Source organism: Ascaphus truei, chromosome 10 (assembly GCF_040206685.1).
Source record: "Ascaphus truei isolate aAscTru1 chromosome 10, aAscTru1.hap1, whole genome shotgun sequence".
Taxonomy (NCBI): Eukaryota; Metazoa; Chordata; class Amphibia; order Anura; family Ascaphidae; genus Ascaphus; species Ascaphus truei.
Window position 1 is genome coordinate 8,927,866 of NC_134492.1, and position 18,259 is coordinate 8,946,124.

At 44.6% G+C, this 18,259-nt stretch overlaps 1 protein-coding gene across 2 annotated transcripts in view; it reads right to left on the reverse strand.

Moving 5' to 3' along the window:
* The window catches only part of GIPC2 (GIPC PDZ domain containing family member 2), a 57,766-nt gene that overhangs the window by 22,809 nt on the left and 16,698 nt on the right, over positions 1–18,259 (reverse strand). For both annotated transcript variants that reach the window (XM_075615731.1, XM_075615730.1), the window contains exons 2-3: positions 12,579–12,764; positions 8,594–8,774 (exon numbers count right to left, since the gene is read on the reverse strand). In XM_075615731.1, coding sequence (XP_075471846.1) covers positions 8,594–8,774; positions 12,579–12,764 — 367 coding nt within the window. The remainder of the gene's footprint in view (positions 1–8,593; positions 8,775–12,578; positions 12,765–18,259) is intronic.

Here is an 18,259-nt window from a genome sequence, read left to right on the forward strand (position 1 = left end):
TTCTGACAGAATATAATAGGGAATCAAATAATATTAAAAGTATAATTGAAAAAACATTGGCATTTACTTTAAATGATCCCCTATTAAAAAATGTAATTCCCGTGAGACCAAATGCTATCTTTAGAAAGACATGTCATATTAAAAATAAGATAGCACCAAGTGGCCTAAGGAAAATAAAATATAAAAATGAAGATTCAGGGTTTTTGAACAAACCTAAAGGATTCTCTGGGTGTGCATCGTGTACAGCTTGTGAACATAACGCTACAGAGAAAATATTTTTCAAATCAAAAACAAAGAAAGAAACATACAAAACTGATAACGTATTCAGACCTACAGTTCATACATTTATCTATTTATTAGAATGCACATGCGGGCTTCAATATAGAGGAAAAATCAAGAGACCAATTCGAACGCGCATCCTGGAACACCAGAGCAATATTCATAGGGGTGTTATTACTCACAGTGTATCTAAACATGCGTCATAATTCTGATCCAACAGGATTAAGATATATGGGAATTTAATTAGTGCCACAAGGCAGAGAACTGGATCTAAGCCAAAAAAAGATTTTTTGGATCCACAAATTAAAAACACTAACACCACTTGGATTGAATGTGGACTTGCCACTGATCTACTGTACGCACAGAGCAGGACTTACTTCCTTATTCAACCGCTTTCTGGCAAAATCCCATGTTTGGGACGTTGGAGGTGGTAGAGCGGTTGCTGTAAATAATTTCATATGAATCCGTTTCAAAACGTATGATTACACTACATCAAACTGGGCTTGATCAAAAGCCCAATAAATTCAGTATGCCGTATCTAGAAATGTTATTTACTAAACCAGCTAGGGAACTTTCACCAAGGAAAATCACTTTGCACAATCAGCATGGGCCATGAGATGGGACATGTTTTAAAGTCTCAGGAAAATGTGTCATCAAATGTCATCTCGAAGAAACAATTTTTTTAGTTCAACAATGTCCAACATGAAACACAAAAACTGCAGAATACAAGTGTCAGACGAGCACGGTGTTATTGCAAATACTGTACTTGTGTACATCTGGTGCAAACAAGCTCTGAAAGGAGATGTAATGAACGCAATGTAACCATTTACAACACTTAGCAACACTTTACAGTACTGTGGCGAACAAAATATATTGTGCGCAACTAATGAACCTCTAGTATTATCAGTCATACAATGTGTAATAACATATACCCTTCTAATTATTACCCAATCGGTGAAACCACAAGAAACCACAGTGTGAAAATATAATGAATTTTACATAACCGTGTAGTGTGATGTAGAAAGCGTCTGCTGCTATAAAACAGGGGGTGGCTCGGCACCCCCCAAACACTAGAGATATGGAGACAAAAAAAACAGCGCACAACGCAAATAGTGAAGTATGAAAAAAACAAATGTATATTAAAATAGGGGATAAATATTCTGCGTACATCAAGGTATTAGGACATAAACATTGAGTGTGTACAAGACACAAGTTACCACTCGCCGGCCGCTCATACAGGAGTCAGGAGTATGTTTCCCTTGGCAAGCGTCTGGGACAGCAGCTGCGATGCTTCTCCTTCCTAGGAACACCTCTGCATTCGGTCACCGTCTCCGTGGGAAACTCCCCTCTGGTCAGCTGGGCTCCAGACGAATCGAGCGATCTGCAGCCTGCAGACGCACTAGGAGGGTCCCCGGATTGATCAGTGAGGACTTGGGTGGTTCACAGAGCTCCCCGTTTAGTGCTGCCACAAGCAGGGGTGAACTGGCTGGCTGGGAATGAAACTCCAGTATGCCGCGCTGTTGCTCCGTATTTGATGCTGCGGAGTGACGTCACAATGGCGATTTCCAAAAGTATACAGCAAGAGCGGAATAAAGTATTTAAAGTGCCCAAAATGCACACAAATGATAGAGTAGCAATAAAACACATAGACCAGGTATATCCTACGCGTTTCGTAGTTACAACTACTTCATCTACTACTTCAACTACTTCCCTGATGAAGTAGATGTAACTACGAAACGCATAGGATATACCTGGTCTATGTGTTTTATTGCTACTCTATCATTTGTGTGCATTTTGGGCACTTTAAATACTTTATTCCGCTCTTGCTGTATACTTTTGGAAATCGCCATTGTGACGTCACTCCGCAGCGTCAAATACGGAGCAACAGCGCGGCATACTGGAGTTTCATTCCCAGCCAGCCAGTTCACCTCCGCCTGTGGCTGCACTAAACGGGGAGCTCTGCGAACCACCCAAGTCCTCACTGATCAATCCGGGGACCCTCCTAGTGCGTCTGCAGGCTGCAGATCGCTCGATTCGTCTGGAGCCCAGCTGACCAGAAGGAAGTTTCCCACAGAGACGGTGACCGAATGCAGAGGTGTTCCTAGGAAGGAGAAGCATCGCAGCTGCTGTCCCAGACGCTTGTCAAGGGAAACATACTCCTGACTCCTGTATGAGCGGCCGCCGAGTGGTAACTTGTGTGTTTAACACACTCAATGTTTATGTCCTAATACCTTGATGTACGCAGAATATTTATCCCCTATTTTAATATACACTTGTTTTTTTCATACTTCACTATTTGCGTTGTGCGCTGTTTTTTTGTCTCCACTTTACAGTACTGCCTTTTAAAAGCTGCAATCAATTTTGTATTTAGTGCAATACTGCCCCTGCCAGAAAGGCCTCCAACATACAGCAAAGAAATAAATAAGGGTTTGACTGACATGAGTGTTATGCTTTGAATTTAGGGAATGGAAAGCCAAATGTACTCACTTGTAACTTACACTCAGAGCACTGTACCAAGCCAGCGATGGAATGGAAACAATTAACAATAAATGGGAGATTACCTGAGCACCCTTTTTCAATTACAGATACATGAATCACAATATGCTTTTAACTTCAAAACGAAATATTTTATCCATAGGGATATCACCCCGTTTCCGTAACCCAAGAGTAACATCCAAGGATCTGCAGGTCAGTCTCACCTTGGCTAGTGTGTGTGTTCATTACTCAACTATTAGGAAAAGACTGAACAAGAATGGTGTTCATGGAAGGATAGCCGGGAGGAAATCACTGTTCTCTAAAAAGAACATTGCTGCACACCTGAAGTTCGCCAAAGAGCACATTGATGATCCACAAGACTTCTGGAACAAAGTTACCTAGACAAACGTGTCAAAGGTAGAACTTTTTGTGGCCTCAATGAGAAACGTTATGTTTGGCAAAAACCAAAACTGCGTTCGAAGAGAAGAACCTAATTTCCACCACCAAGCATGGTGGTAGGAGTGTGATAGTTAAGGGCTGCTTTGCTGCCTCAGGACCTGGACGGTTTGCCATCATTGACACAACCATAAATTCTGCATTGTATCAGAAGAGTCTAGAGGAGAATGTCATATTAAATAGGACTTATTTGCTGTATCACGGGGATAGGTAACTTTCACACCACTGAAAAATAAAAGCACTTTGGCGATACCCACAGTGAGTTCCCATGTGGAAGGACTGTCCCCCACACCCACTGTGCTCCATGCTTGTTTTCTCATGGAAGATGGTGGAGGGAAATGTATCATGAGCAGCATTTATTGTACTTGTCCCACGGTGAGAGACTTTTCTCAGGCTCTGTGACCCATCTCAGATTCACATTAGTTTGAGAATTAAATAATGGTCCAGTATATTCTATTATTTAAAATGTAAAAAAAAAAATGAACAGACGTGTGAAGATGCTCCGGTTCCATACGGTAATGTTTGCAAGCGTTTAAAAAGTGCTGAATTTTACCCACTAAGAAACTTTTTTCCAATGTTGACATTTTTGTGACTTTTTTTGCAAGTGATCCTTGTTCCTCCAGTTTGTGAATGTTTCACAGATCTTCGCTACGGAAGTATGCTCGCTCTAGAAAATATTCCCAGTACCTGGGTGTGTTATGTCAAAGTGACCTTGCCGTCTACACCTGAGGAAAAGGGAGAATGTGCTCATCAAGTTCAGCACTAAAAGACTTTGACAGCAGCTCAAACTCAAGCTCATGTGAATTTTCGAAGAGTTGCTTCATAACGCGTTACTCATCAATGTATCAATAATTCCGTAATCCCAAACTCCTCAATTAGGTATGCAATACTTGTCCTGGGTATCCAGTTATATGCCTGTTATTTGCCATCTTGATTGAAGTTAAAAATACACATTAAAATGGCAAAGAACTTTGTGAAATCTTTGACTTTTTTGCATGTAACTAGGTAAATGCCAGTGCTGATTTAATGAAACAGGAAGCTTACTCGCCAAATAAAAAATGCAGAACATTACAGCATTAAGTGAATGTTACCTTTTTCCATTGTTACTAAATCCTATTGATTAAAACATGGCCTTTTTGCTTCTTGTTTAGTTTCCTAATGTGACATAGCCACTATTAAACACAGAATCTATGGCAAGGACACGTTACATTGTACTTAGTCACAGACACATTTTGTAAAAATATATTTACTGTAATGTAATAGCTCCATCTAGAGGAAAATGTATTTAACATTTACAGAAAATAGCTGTGTAAAAAATGATGCTCAAAGCATTTAAGTGTTAGAATACACTGTATTCTATCTATACTTGTAGTATATACATATATATGTATACATAAACTCTATAAACATATATATTGTTTTCCCCTTTGACACGTTTAAAACAAGGACTAACAATGAGAAGTGGCTGTATTTCTGCCGCATGATTTGTCTGGTGTGAGCTTATAGGGATCTGTGCTGAGATGGACAAGAAGCAACAAGTTACTCACTGAGTGCTCAGAGTATCAACCTAATTCCCTCAATTCAAGCTGCAGTTCAGTCAATATCCTGCATGTGTGGGTTTTTTATTAAATCAGTTCTGTAGTAAGAAAAAATACTTTTAGCATTTTCTGTTTTTAAAAAAACAACTTTGAAAGACCAATTTTCTTGTATTCTATTTTAACAGCCATTTGCTAAGGCACTGCCCCTTCATGACCTGTCACAAGCCCTGGCATACCTCTTTGTCAGCCGTGCCCTCCCTCTAGCACATGTCAGTGCAGGAGTGCTCATGAATATTCATGAGCTTCCACTGACGGACAGAAGCAGAAAAAAAAACAGATCCCTTCACTAATGATGTCACCAAATTTCGACAATCAATACATGGAGAACGAATTGACCTGCAGCTATGCAGTTCTTTAGGTAATTAGAGATTGCACACATGAAACTATTGAAGTAACAAAATAAATAAAAATTAAAAAAAAGACTGAAATGCAGCTTTAATATGTACACTGCTTCCTTAAAATGAAAGAGGTATTAGTTTAAAGAACACATACTGTATTTAACTATTTTTTAAGTTTTTTGCTTCATAAACAGACCTGTTGAAAATGTGTCCCTTTCCCATTGGGAAAATTAAAATCATATGCTATACATGCCTGAGAAATATATGTAAGTGCTCTCTAAAAAAAAACAGATAATCAGTAACAGATGTCAGGCACTTTTCTAATATATTTTCTGATTGTCTGCAAAACATCCCCCTATTATATGGATATCCCGATATGCAGCGATAGTTCATACAGGCTACCACAGGGGTAGCACACTCCAGTCCTCAAGGGCCACCAACGGGTCAGGTTTTCAGGATATCCCTGCTTTAGCACAGTGAGCTCAATTGTTAACAGTGCCACTGATTGGGCCATCTGTGCTGAAGCAGGGATATCCTGAAAACCTGACCTGTTGGTGGCCCTTGAGGTCTGGAGTTGGTCACCCCTGGGCTACAGTCTCAGAGTACTGTACAGTATGTCCCTTGGTTGCCACTTTCATGCATCTTTTTTGTGGTGTGCCTCGCAGCATCTTTCATTTTAGGCATTAATGTTCCTGCCCTTTCTCAAAGTTGTTGTTTTTTCACTTGGATCTTTCTCTGTTCTTCCCCCACTTTCAGGAACCTGACTCCTTCACCCCTAATCACACACACTTTTCAGTGTCTTCTCTATCCATTTTCCTTCTCATCTTTCCCTTGGGATCATCTTACTGGTTTCTCTGCTCAGCAAATGTATGTTGTTTTTCTTCTTGGAGTAGCAAATCCAGTGGAAAGGAACCTGTTTCATATGCATTATACAGCTAATACCTGCAGGTTCATGGAGCGACACATCTCTCTTATGATGAATTCACAAACACAGTTTGCATGAGTCCAAGAGTGTTTATTATTCGGTTTTTCTGGTTACAACAATATCTTTTGGGGGATTTTCAATAACATATATTTAATAGTGTCACACTCAATTGAGTAAGTCAAAACCTCTCAGCAATTTTCGATGTGATATAATTCTCTCATTATCAGTACTGTCACTGTCACTGTGACTCAATAAAAACTATTGTATGTCCAATGAACATTATATAAAGTGGCAAAACAGAGGCAAAAATACTGAGTGGATCCTTTTCTGTAAAGCCAATTTTTTCTGATTAAGTTAAAACATTGTTAAAACTCCTAAACATTGTCATTTTAATACTAATCACTGACAGTCATTCATTCTGCCATCAGCAAAACAACCAAACTGTGACCACAAATATTGTGCCACCAAACTCCAACTCAATAAAAGTCTAAATCTGCCGTGTACATTCTTGTTTGCCTTGTTATAATAAAATAGCAAGTTATATAACAAGAAGGGATATCAAAAAGTCCAAGAGACAACAACACCTACACATTGTAATAAATCCATTCAAATAAAAACCTAATTACCTATGAAATAAATTATTGCATTCAACTAAGATGATTTATATTGAAAAAAAAGGGTCGTTCAATAAGGTCCAATGCTGCCGATCACACAGCGATGAATCAGCCCAAAACTGCCACGGATTTCTTGTATGGGCACAAATGTTCTATCTGAACAAAGTGCAACATTGTAACTCATGAGCTTGGGCAAAAAACTCAATCATAACAGGCAATTTTTATATTAATTTCACAGAAAGAACTGACGCTACCAAAGCCATTTACAAAAGCCACTGTTTCCAATAAGACAATTCCTTTTTAATAAGTGTGAGTTCCTTATGGGGCTTTTGTTAAATGGTTTTTCTAAACTCTTGACACATTTTGCCTTTAGAAACTGAAAAAAGTGACGTTGGTGCAGGATTTTCAGGGAGCGGGACATAACAACGCTTTCATTGTGTGCAGAAGATGGAACGGGACGGGTTCTGTTTCGTGGTACTGTACTGTAGCTGCTGTGTCCAATAACGACTTTGGTATTCCGATCTCTTCTTCATTGTTACATTCAGACAAATATGTGGAAGCAGACTACAATTTCAATGGGAGATATCAGAGGGGGGGTCTGCGAGCGAGGCTGCTGCCCCGGGGGCAGAAGGTTAGGGGTGCAGGCGGGTTGATGTGTGGTCGGTCAGGAGGTGGCTGCAGCGGGGGGGCGGAATTAGCCCCAGCGATCCGACCCAGAAGTCAGTCATAAAATTTCTGGTGTCTGCCCCCTGCTCCATAGGTAGGGATTTTGGTGGGGGAGCTAAGAGAGACAGGTGGTGGGGGGGGGGACAGTTGAGAGAGACTGGGGGGGGAGTTGAGAGAGATTGGTGGTGGGGGCAGGGAGGGGTAGAGACAGGCAGGTGGTGAGGGGAGGGAGGAGTTGAGAGACTGGGGGGGAGGGGGAGTTGAGAGAGACTAGGGAGACGGGGAGTTGAGAGAGATTGGTGGGGTGGAGGGATGGGGGGAGAATGTGGCAGGGATGGGGGGGAGAATGTGGCAGGGATGGGGGGGAGAATGTGGCAGGGATGGGGGGGAGAATGTGGCAGGGATGGGGGGAGAGAATGTGGCAGGGATGGGGGGAGAGAATGTGGCAGGGATGGGGGGAGAGAATGTGGCAGGGATGGGGGGAGAGAATGTGGCAGGAAGGGGGGAGAGAATGGGGAAGGAAGAGGGGAGAGAATGGGGAAGGGAGGGGGGAGAGAGAATGGGGAAGGGAGGGGGAGAGAGAATGGGGAAGGGAGGGGGAGAGAGAATGGGAGGAAGGGGGAGAGAGAATGGGAGGAAGGGGGAGAGAGAATGGGAGGAAGGGGGAGAGAGAATGGGAGGAAGGGGGAGAGAGAATGGGAGGAAGGAGGGAGAGGGAAAAAACAGGGGGAGGGATGTTAGGGGAGGGAGCAGAAGAGAGAAGTATGGGGAGAGAGAATGGGTGGAGGCAAGGGTGAAATAGAGAAGGAGAAAGTGGGGAACTGTGTGTGTAATAGAGAGAAAGTGAGGGGAGAGATAAACGGGGAGAGAATGTACAAATGATAAAAAGAATGACGGTATTGTTTTGCCTTGGTTCTATTTTATTTATTTATTTTTAATGTTGGGGGGTGGAGGAAGGAGATGGTGGGCGGCACAGTTGCTGGAACTTCCCCCGGGCACAAAAATACCCAGATCCTCCTCTGGGAGACATTCAAAATTGATTAGTTTAAATAAAAATAAAATAAAAAAAACAGACATCTTTGTTACAAGCGGGCACCATGGTTTGGCCAAAGGAGGGCTAATAAAACCACACTCATTTGTTTTAAAAACACGATTAAATGCCCTTGTGCTATAAATTTAATATATTTGGCTATTTAATCTTAAAATCAATGATAATGTAGTGTATAGAAGGTTTGCACTCACCAAACGCCTTCAACGGTTCTATCAACTTCAGGGAAAAGGTCTGTTCCTTTTCCAACTCTTTCAGCATCTTGGCAACTTCATAATGGCGTGTTCCAACAATGTACTTCCCATTGATAGATTCAATATGATCACCTACATTAATTACTTGCACCTTGTCAATAGTGCTGCCTTCCTTAATGCGCTGCAAAAAACCAGAGATAGGAAATCGTTAAAAACACCAATGTGGCCAGAATGTGCAGACGTGTTTGTTAATTATGTGTAAAAGGTTAATTTGTTTAATTAGCTGCTTTTCCAACATAAAATAAATGCCAATGGGAGGCTCAAGTTCAAGCAAACGTTAGTGCAACCGACACATTAACCCAGGGGTGGCCAACTCCACTCCTCAAGGGCCACCAACAGGTCAGGTTTTGAGGACATCCCTGCTTCAGCACAGGTGGCTCACCTGTGCTGAAGCTGCAACTGATTGAGCCACCTTTGCTGAAGCAGGGATATCCTGAAAACCTGAACTGTTGGTGGCCCTTGAGGACTGGCGTTGACCTCTCCTGCATTAACCCATCATGGTGGATAATAATTGTCTACCTTCCCCTAACTGCAATGAATGAAGATATGTAGGAAGATCACGTCCACAATCGCTAACACAAGAATACAAATGTGTCAGACTGAATAAAATCCGTAATAATGGAGACCTCAACGTTTTCTGCAATTATATTATCACACAAACAATTACAGACAAAGGATTTGTGTCCTAAGCCGATACAAATATATGTGCGGAAAATACATGATTCTATAAGAGCATAACGCTAAGCACTGAGATCGGCAGGTATTCACCATGTCAGCTGTGTACTTACAAGCTTTACATGTTTCCAACTATGGACAGACTGTTCCAGTACAACTGCTCATTAATAACTAATAGAAATGGAAATAAGGTCACTCGAAAGAGAAATCCACAATCACAAAGAGAAACAAGTGAACAGAGGGCATTGTGTCCCTACTTTGTAATTCATCTGTAGCTACAAATCTTTCAATAACTGTCGATAATGTGTTAAAAGACTTGTCATCGAGCCTGTGTTTGTTTGCACGTGCACTCGTCTGTTATTTTCTTCACCTGTCCAAAAAACGTTAATCCTACACCCATTCAAACTGTAGTACAAGGAACCATAGTTATTCAAATGATAATGAAGCCTATCATATTTAAACTTCATTGGATCCATTAGGGAGGTTAGTGAAGGATCCCTTTTAAGCAGTAACCTCTTGTTACTATCGTCAATTGCGTTATATTTGACCTCAGACCAAAAGTTTTACAAAGAAAACATCGGTCTTCGAAATCTTATAAATATAATAAACTCAATAAACATCTTCCCAGCCGGGAGTGCGGGGAACTCACAGATAACTCCATGACACTCTTTTGCCCCCAGCTGTAAGTATATGCAAGTGAACGACTGAATAAAGTTATGCCTGGATTATTTTCATGAATGCCGTTTAGATGAAGTGATCCCTCATTCTGCAGATAATTATGATTCAATGGCCAATTATTGAAAATTCATTTTTAATTAATGCTTTTAAGCGAAATATATCCAATATCCTCAATGCAGTTACATCTTGCAGTTCTAGGTGTTGCTGCCAGAAAAAAAGAATATATATCACTGATATAGTAAATAAAGAAAGTATACATTTAATGTATGTAAGCCTCATAGCTCAGAGACACGCAATATAACATAGAACCTGTGGCACCGACTACTTCACTTTCTGATAAGTGGGCGAGTAGCTAGCACTACAAGAGACTACCTCAACCTGAACTAACTGAGGTTATATACATGGAATGAGATACTTGCAAATATGTGTGTCTAGAATTATTACTGCTAGTTGGCTGGGTTCTTTGTTCAGCCATTACATGTATGTCTCAGTTTACCTTGCTTGAGTAGAGCCACGTTCTAGTGCAGGAGTGGCCAACACCAGGTCAGGTTTTAAGGATATCCCTGCTTCAGTACAGGTGGCTCAATCAGTGGCTCAGTCAGTGACTGAGCCTCCTGTGCTGAAGCAGGGATATCCTTAAAACCTGACCTGTTGGTGGCCCTTGCGTACTAGAGTTGGCCACCCCTGTTTTAGTGCTAGTAACTTACACGTACCCTTATCAAATGACTGTTTCATCATACTACTACCGCTTGTAATCTCCCAATAAGACAGGTTATTGAACTATTAAAGCAATATCATTCACCCATCATACGTATAACTATTGCACAGTGGTTCATACCATGTTCTATGTTATCACTCATATGTTTAACCATTTAATACTCAACTTCCTCATGGACAGGAGGACTTTGCTTATTGTACAAGATGTTGTAGATTAGAATACTTAATGTCAATTAACAAATGTCACTCAAGTAAAGCCAAGTTACACCCAGGCAGTAGGAAAGGTAATTTCAACACGCACAACTTTACTGACATGAAATAAAATGCTTGCTTTGGTATTCACCGTAAGATTTCTGTGTCAGTGACAGCTGACCATGCCCGAGGCCTAACATTTCTGTGTCAGTGACAGCTGACCATGCCCGAGGCCTAACATTTCTGTGTCAGTGACAGCTGACCATGCCCGGGGCCTAACATTTCTGTGTCAGTGACAGCTGACCATGCCCGAGGCCTAACATTTCTGTGTCAGTGACAGCTGACCATGCCCGGGGCCTAACATTTCTGTGTCAGTGACAGCTGACCATGCCCGGGGCCTAACATTTCTGTGTCAGTGACAGCTGACCATGCCCGAAGCCTAACATTTCTGTGTCAGTGACAGCTGACCATGCCCGAGGCCTAACATTTCTGTGTCAGTGACAGCTGACCATGCCCGGGGCCTAACATTTCTGTGTCAGTGACAGCTGACCATGCCCGAGGCCTAACATTTCTGTGTCAGTGACAGCTGACCATGCCCGAGGCCTAACATTTCTGTGTCAGTGACAGCTGACCGCACTGACACTTTCCTGCAATGAGCCGCATTTTATTCTGCGCTGCCACTCGTGTATTTATGCATCTTTTAAATGTGCAATCCAAGCCGCCAATTTTTTTACATAGGTTTGAAGCAGGGGGTCTCCGGAGCTGAACCCCATTAATTTCAGCTCCGGGGACCCCCTGCTTCTGGAGTTACTTACCTCTGCAGGGGGTGACAGTATCTCGGGGGGACATTAAAGCCCCCGGTCACGCGGGCCAATACGAAAGCCGCACCGGATGATGTCACGGCTTCTTATTGGCCCGCAGGACACAGGAGCTTTGAAAAACCTCCATAACATGAACCCCAGCTATCCCAGCTGCAGCGGCTACTGGCAGCCCCTACAGAGGCAAGTATCTCCCGAAGCAGGGGGTCACCGCAGCTCCAAGGAAAGGGGTTCAGCCCCAGAGCTGCTTGGATTGCCACTTTAAAGCAATAATGCCCCCCTCCCCCAGAAGCCGGGATAAATGTAACTTATATAATGTTAGTATCTTACCCACTGAGCATCTCCTTCTCTTTCAGTGTTAAGAACATCAAGTGTTAAAAATCATCATTTCTAGCTGCTGACATTACCATGGTAATCGTCCGACTGCACTGGTCTCCGAGAAGGGCCCCATTTTAACCTCCCGGACACATAATATTTCAAAAAGCAATGCTCTCTCCTGAAGGGAGCATGAGATTTTAACAGTAAAAACAGACTCAGAATGGGCCGGGAGAGATCTCTTAAAGCGAGTCATAAAATACAAATGAAAGAAATGGCGGTCAGGGCATATTGTTGCTTTACATTTGAAACCAGCCTCTGGCAATACTCCAAGCCACCGCAGACAAGTATGCTTTGCAGTGGATTGTGTTGAAGGTCACCTGCATTAAATAGGGTAACGTCGGATTTACATATGCATGGAAATAAGCTCCCAGTTGGTGAAGCTGGTTTATGACTCAATATTTGTTTCCTGCCGATAAAGAAGATACGTCCCCACTGTCTTTGCTTTACAACACATGAAACACGTTTACCTTTATGAAAGAAATTCCCGCTCCATTATCAGTAATCGTAAGTCCTAAGGCATCTTCCGATTTAAAAACTTCCACTTCCTTCTTTGCTCCTTTCACGTGGGCGAAGATGAAATCTTCCAGGCCTATCTGTCCCCCCAGGAGTTTGTCCATGTCGATTTTGTGCGTATTCAGCGTGCAAAACAGGATCTGCATCCAGGAAGGAGAGAGTCAGTTAACATGTCGTACTTGGGAAAGAAATTACAGGCAGCTCAGTATCATAAGTGTGCTCCAACAATGAGCTGTTTGTGGTGTTTCAGTTTCCGTTCTGATAACATGCTTCCCTGTTACATTCTGTTGTAGTTTTCTGTTCTAGAGACTTTCTGATGTAAAAAAATTAATTAAACGGTTTTCCAGGTAATTGTCTAACACAGGGATCCACAAGAGCTACCAACAGATCAGGTTTTCAGGATATCCCTGCTTCAGCACTGGTGGCTCAATCAGTGGCTCAGTCAGTCTTCAATTGAGCCACCTGTGCTGAAGCAGGGATATCCTGAAAACCTGACCCGTTGGTGGCCCTTGAGGACTGGAGTTGGCCACACCTGGGCTAAGACCTGCTCTGTAATTCAATTCTTTAAGAGCTCCGTCAGAATGACCAAAGCATTCTTTCCACATTTAGCCACGAGCTATTGAACGAGTCACACTTGTTGTTGTGGCTTTCTGAGTGACTATCAAACACTACTGACAGTTACAGGGATACGTGTTCAATCGTTTCTTATTGATAATATGTCCTTATTCAACTTGTATTTGTTAAACTGTAACCATAGCAGCTATTAGAATACTCAAAATAATAAACAAATAATAATAGTCTTTTCCTTGCATAGTGCTGACAGTGTACGTAGCGCTGTACATAGAATTGTTTCAGGCACAGGTCCCTGCCCCGTAGAGCTTACAATCTATGTTTTTGGTGCCAGAGGAACAGGGAGATAAAGTGACTTGCCCCAAGGAGCGGATACTGGGATTTTAACCTGTCTCCCATGCTTCAAACTCGGCCGTAGCTTGTAAGCTCTGCAGCAGGGGTGCACAAACTTTTTTGTCTGCCGCCCCTTACCTTTTCTCTGGCGTTTTCTGACATCACTTTATTTGACACCACGCTGCCATGCTCACGCATTGCCAGAAGCCGCCAGAGACAAGGTAAGGGACTTATGGAGAGTCCTCGCGTGCTCCCCCGGCATTTCATTTAAATGTTATGGGGAAGAGCGCGGGGCCTCTGTAAGTGCCGCCCCCCCACCCCCAAAAATGTTACACCCCCCGGTTTGCTTCCCCCAGTTTGCGCATCTCTAAGCTACAGGGCTGGGACTCGTGCTTGCAAAGTGTTATGTACAGACTGTCAGCGCTATACATGAAAAACTAGTATTATTATTTTATTATATGTTGACATGAAGTTCAAAGAACGTTTTCCAACCTTTTATGGTTTCAGATTGATACCATTTCCAGCCATGTTGCCCTTAATACAAATAAAATACAATGACGTCCCAGTGACCTGCGTGATTCCCAGAGTAATATAAGTAGGTGGGAGGGAATTTGCATGTACAAGTCTGAATTACCATAACTTATACCTGCTCTTTAATACATAGCGTATCAGTGACACAATGTAATGGAAAATGTGCCACGGTGCAGTACTGAGAGAGACTGACACGCCACTGCGATTGTAAGCTCCTCGGGGCAGGGACTCCATTCCCAATGTCTACTTTTATGTATGTAGCGCGTATTCCTATTATGTCTCCCATTATATCACATGTATTACTGCCGTAAAGTGCTACGTATATGGGCGGCGCTATACCAATAAAGATATACATGCATACAATGCACTACAATACATCCAGAGAATGAGCTCCATCGACTGAGACTAACTTCCAATTAGAGCGACTGCAACCAGTGATAATACTGCTGCAATATTAACAACTACAGCGTTTCCTTCGTACGTCGGCGAGCAATAAGGGCTTTGTGTGGCTTGTGTAGTGAAGGCTCGGTTTTGTAAACTTTTCAGCTGCTGACAGTTATATAATAAACGGTTTCACACCTCTGAATAGATAAAGTTGGCAGCAGAATAGAAATGTGATATAGAGAAACCCGATACCGATTCTGCTCTTACTAAATCCTCATATTGGTCGCCGGACGGTACAGAGGGCTCTAGAAACCTAAGCTGAACGGTCACCTGTCGTACACTCAGAAATACAGCTGTAGCCAGGCTGTCCCCAGACACGAGTAAAGAAACGCAACGTCTCCGGTGACAGTAAAAGTCACGGCTGCCGACGGGGGGTAATTCTGCTGAATGGGACCCCGCACCGAGAATTTCCCGCTGCCGGAGGAAACGCAGGTCCGAGGGGTTCCCCGACACAGAGAACACTGAAGCTGGCAACATCTGTACTACCTGTGTATAGTGCAAGATTGCTCCTATTGGTAAGGAAGAGAAAATATTTACTATATTAGAATCATTTATTAAAGGAGCAATCCAAACTAATTATCCTCCATTTTTTTTTTTTTTTTACAGGATTTGAACCGAGGGATCCTCCAGCGTGAACCGCACTGCAGTGGTGACGTTACCATTATTACTTCCTGGTTAGTAAAGGTAATGTAAATTGGCCATCCAATAGGAAGTCACAACTGATGATGTTGCAACATTCTATTGGCCTGGTCTTCAGTAGCTGTCCCACAGGCCAATAGAAAGCTGTAATATCATCCTGTGCGGCTTCCGATTGGCCCACAAACTGCAGGACCTTTAAATAGCAGTGCGATACCGGCATCACCTACAGATGTAAGTATCACAGGAAGTAGGGGGTCCCCGGAGATAACATTAAACCGGTTCTGCTCCCGGAGACCCCCTGCTTACAAACTAGGGTATATATATATATATATATTTGTTTTGGTTTTTTTAAAGGCAATGGTTCATCAAAGTCTGGGGTAGGGGTATGGCATAGTGTAGGAGTGGCCAACTACAGTCCTCAAGGGCCACCAACAGGTCAGATTTTCAGGATATTCTGCTTCAGCACAGGTGGCTCAGTCAATGACTGAGCCACTAATTGAGCCACCTGTACTGAAACAGGGATATCCTTAAAACCTGACCTGTTGGTGGCCCATGAGGACTGGAGTTGGCCACCCCTGGCATAATGTCTAGCTAGAATTCGCAAGCAAACTAAAGCTCAGATTCTGGGCAGGGTTCACGAGGTCCCTTAGCAGCAGATTGAAAAACATTGGCTATGTATAAAGCGTCACAATAAGTGATTTTGTTGTAAAACACACACACTGAAGAATAGAAAGTTAGTGCATCAATGTATAAAGCCAATTCTGATGTGCTCTGTTGTGTGTGCGTCAGCGTCCTTTTCACAAAGATGGTCAGGAGGAAGTTGGAAGCTGGGTTTGGATGATGTTCGTGGCGCACAAATGTAACTTGTATGTTATTTTAACTTACAAGCGTCCCTACTGCGCGTCAGAATTGTTCAGTAAGTTTTTATTGGCATAAACACTAAATGCAAGTAAACACAAACATTATGCTTCACATGCAAGGACATCGGCGCTCTGAGGCTTCAGCAGTCAGCAAATGATGTAATGTGGTTAGTATCAGGGGCTGAACTCCAGTCTTCAAGTCCCCACAACAGGTCAGGTTGTCCCAGTTTCAGCACAGGTGGCTCTATCTTCGACTTAGCCTCTGATTTGGCCACGTATGCTGAAGCAGGGACTGATTGAGCCCCTGTGCTGAAACAGGGACTGATTGAAAGACCTGTGCTGAAGCTGGGATATCCTGAAAACCTGACCTGTTGGGGGGCTTGAGGATTGGCGTTGAGTGCCCCTGGGTTAGGGGTAAGAGGGATAAATGCACGGATGAAGGACTGCCGGGCACAGCACTGGGATACTGATCCCAGAGCGAGAATAGTGTATTCCTGGCAGGAGCCCACTTGGGATAGGGCATTACAGAAGCTATGCAAGAGACTGCCCATCTAACCAATACTAAGGGGCACACGAGTAAGTACCTCCCCAGCATAGGAGGGAGGGCCACCAGGGGAGAAAGCACAGAGTAACCATAGTGTTTGCCACCTGTTAATGTCTGAAGTGAAGTCTGTCTTTATATGGTGATCATTATCAATGGATGTGAATAAAGCTCTTTTGGTACTATAAACATTCCTGGCGACCATCAATATTCTATCTGCATATCCACGCCCAGCCTGCACGGACCCAGCACCCGGACCAGGCATGAGAGGCCGAGCCCAGCCTGCACCGACCCAGCACCCTGACCAGGTCTGAGAGACTGAGCCCAGCCTGCACGGACCCAGCACCCGGACCAGGCATGAGAGGCCGAGCCCAGCCTGCACCGACCCAGCACCCTGACCAGGTCTGAGAGACTGAGCCCAGCCTGCACGGACCCAGCACCCGGACCAGGCATGAGAGGCCGAGCCCAGCCTGCACCGACCCAGCACCCTGACCAGGTCTGAGAGACTGAGCCCAGCCTGCACTGATCCAGCACCCTGACCAGGTCTGAGAGACTGAGCCCAGCCTGCACTGACCCAGCACCCTGACCAGGTCTGAGAGACTGAGCCCAGCCTGCACCGACCCAGCACCCTGACCAGGTCTGAGACTGAGCCCAGCCTGTACGGACCCAGCACCCTGGCCAGGTATGAGAGACTGAGCCCAGCCTGTACGGACCCAGCACCCTGACCAGGTCTGAGAGACTGAGCCCAGCCTGCACCGACCCAGCACCCTGACCAGGTCTGAGACTGAGCCCAGCCTGCACGGACCAAGCACCCGGACCAGGCATGAGAGGCCGAGCCCAGTCTGCACACACCCAGCACCCTGACCAGGTCTGAGACTAAACCCAGCCTGCACTGACCCAGCACCCTGACCAGGTCTGAGAGACTGAGCCCAGCCTGCACCGACCCAGCACCCTGACCAGGTCTGAGACTGAGCCCAGCCTGTACAGACCCAGCACCCTGGCCAGGTATGAGAGACTGAGCCCAGCCTGTACGGACCCAGCACCCTGACCAGGTCTGAGAGACTGAGCCCAGCCTGCACCGACCCAGCACCCTGACCAGGTCTGAGACTGAGCCCAGCCTGCACGGACCAAGCACCCGGACCAGGCATGAGAGGCCGAGCCCAGTCTGCACACACCCAGCACCCTGACCAGGTCTGAGACTAAACCCAGCCTGCACTGACCCAGCACCCTGACCAGGTCTGAGAGAATGAGCCCAGCCTGCACTGACCCAGCACCCTGACCAGGTCTGAGAGAATGAGCACAGCCTGCACGGACCCAGCACCCTGACCAGGTCTGAGAGACGGAGCCCAGCCTGCACACACCCAGCACCCTGACCAGGTCTGAGACTGAACCCAGCCTGCACTGACCCAGCACCCTGACCAGGTCTGAGAGAATGAGCACAGCCTGCACGGACCCAGCACCCTGACCAGGTCTGAGAGACGGAGCCCAGCCTGCACTGACCCAGCACCCTGACCAGGTCTGAGAGACGGAGCCCAGCCTGCACACACCCAGCACCCTGACCAGGCATGAGAGGCCGAGCCCAGCCTGCACACACCCAGCACCCTGACCAGGTCTGAGACTAAACCCAGCCTGCACTGACCCAGCACCCTGACCAGGTCTGAGAGAATGAGCACAGCCTGCACGGACCCAGCACCCTGACCAGGTCTGAGAGACGGAG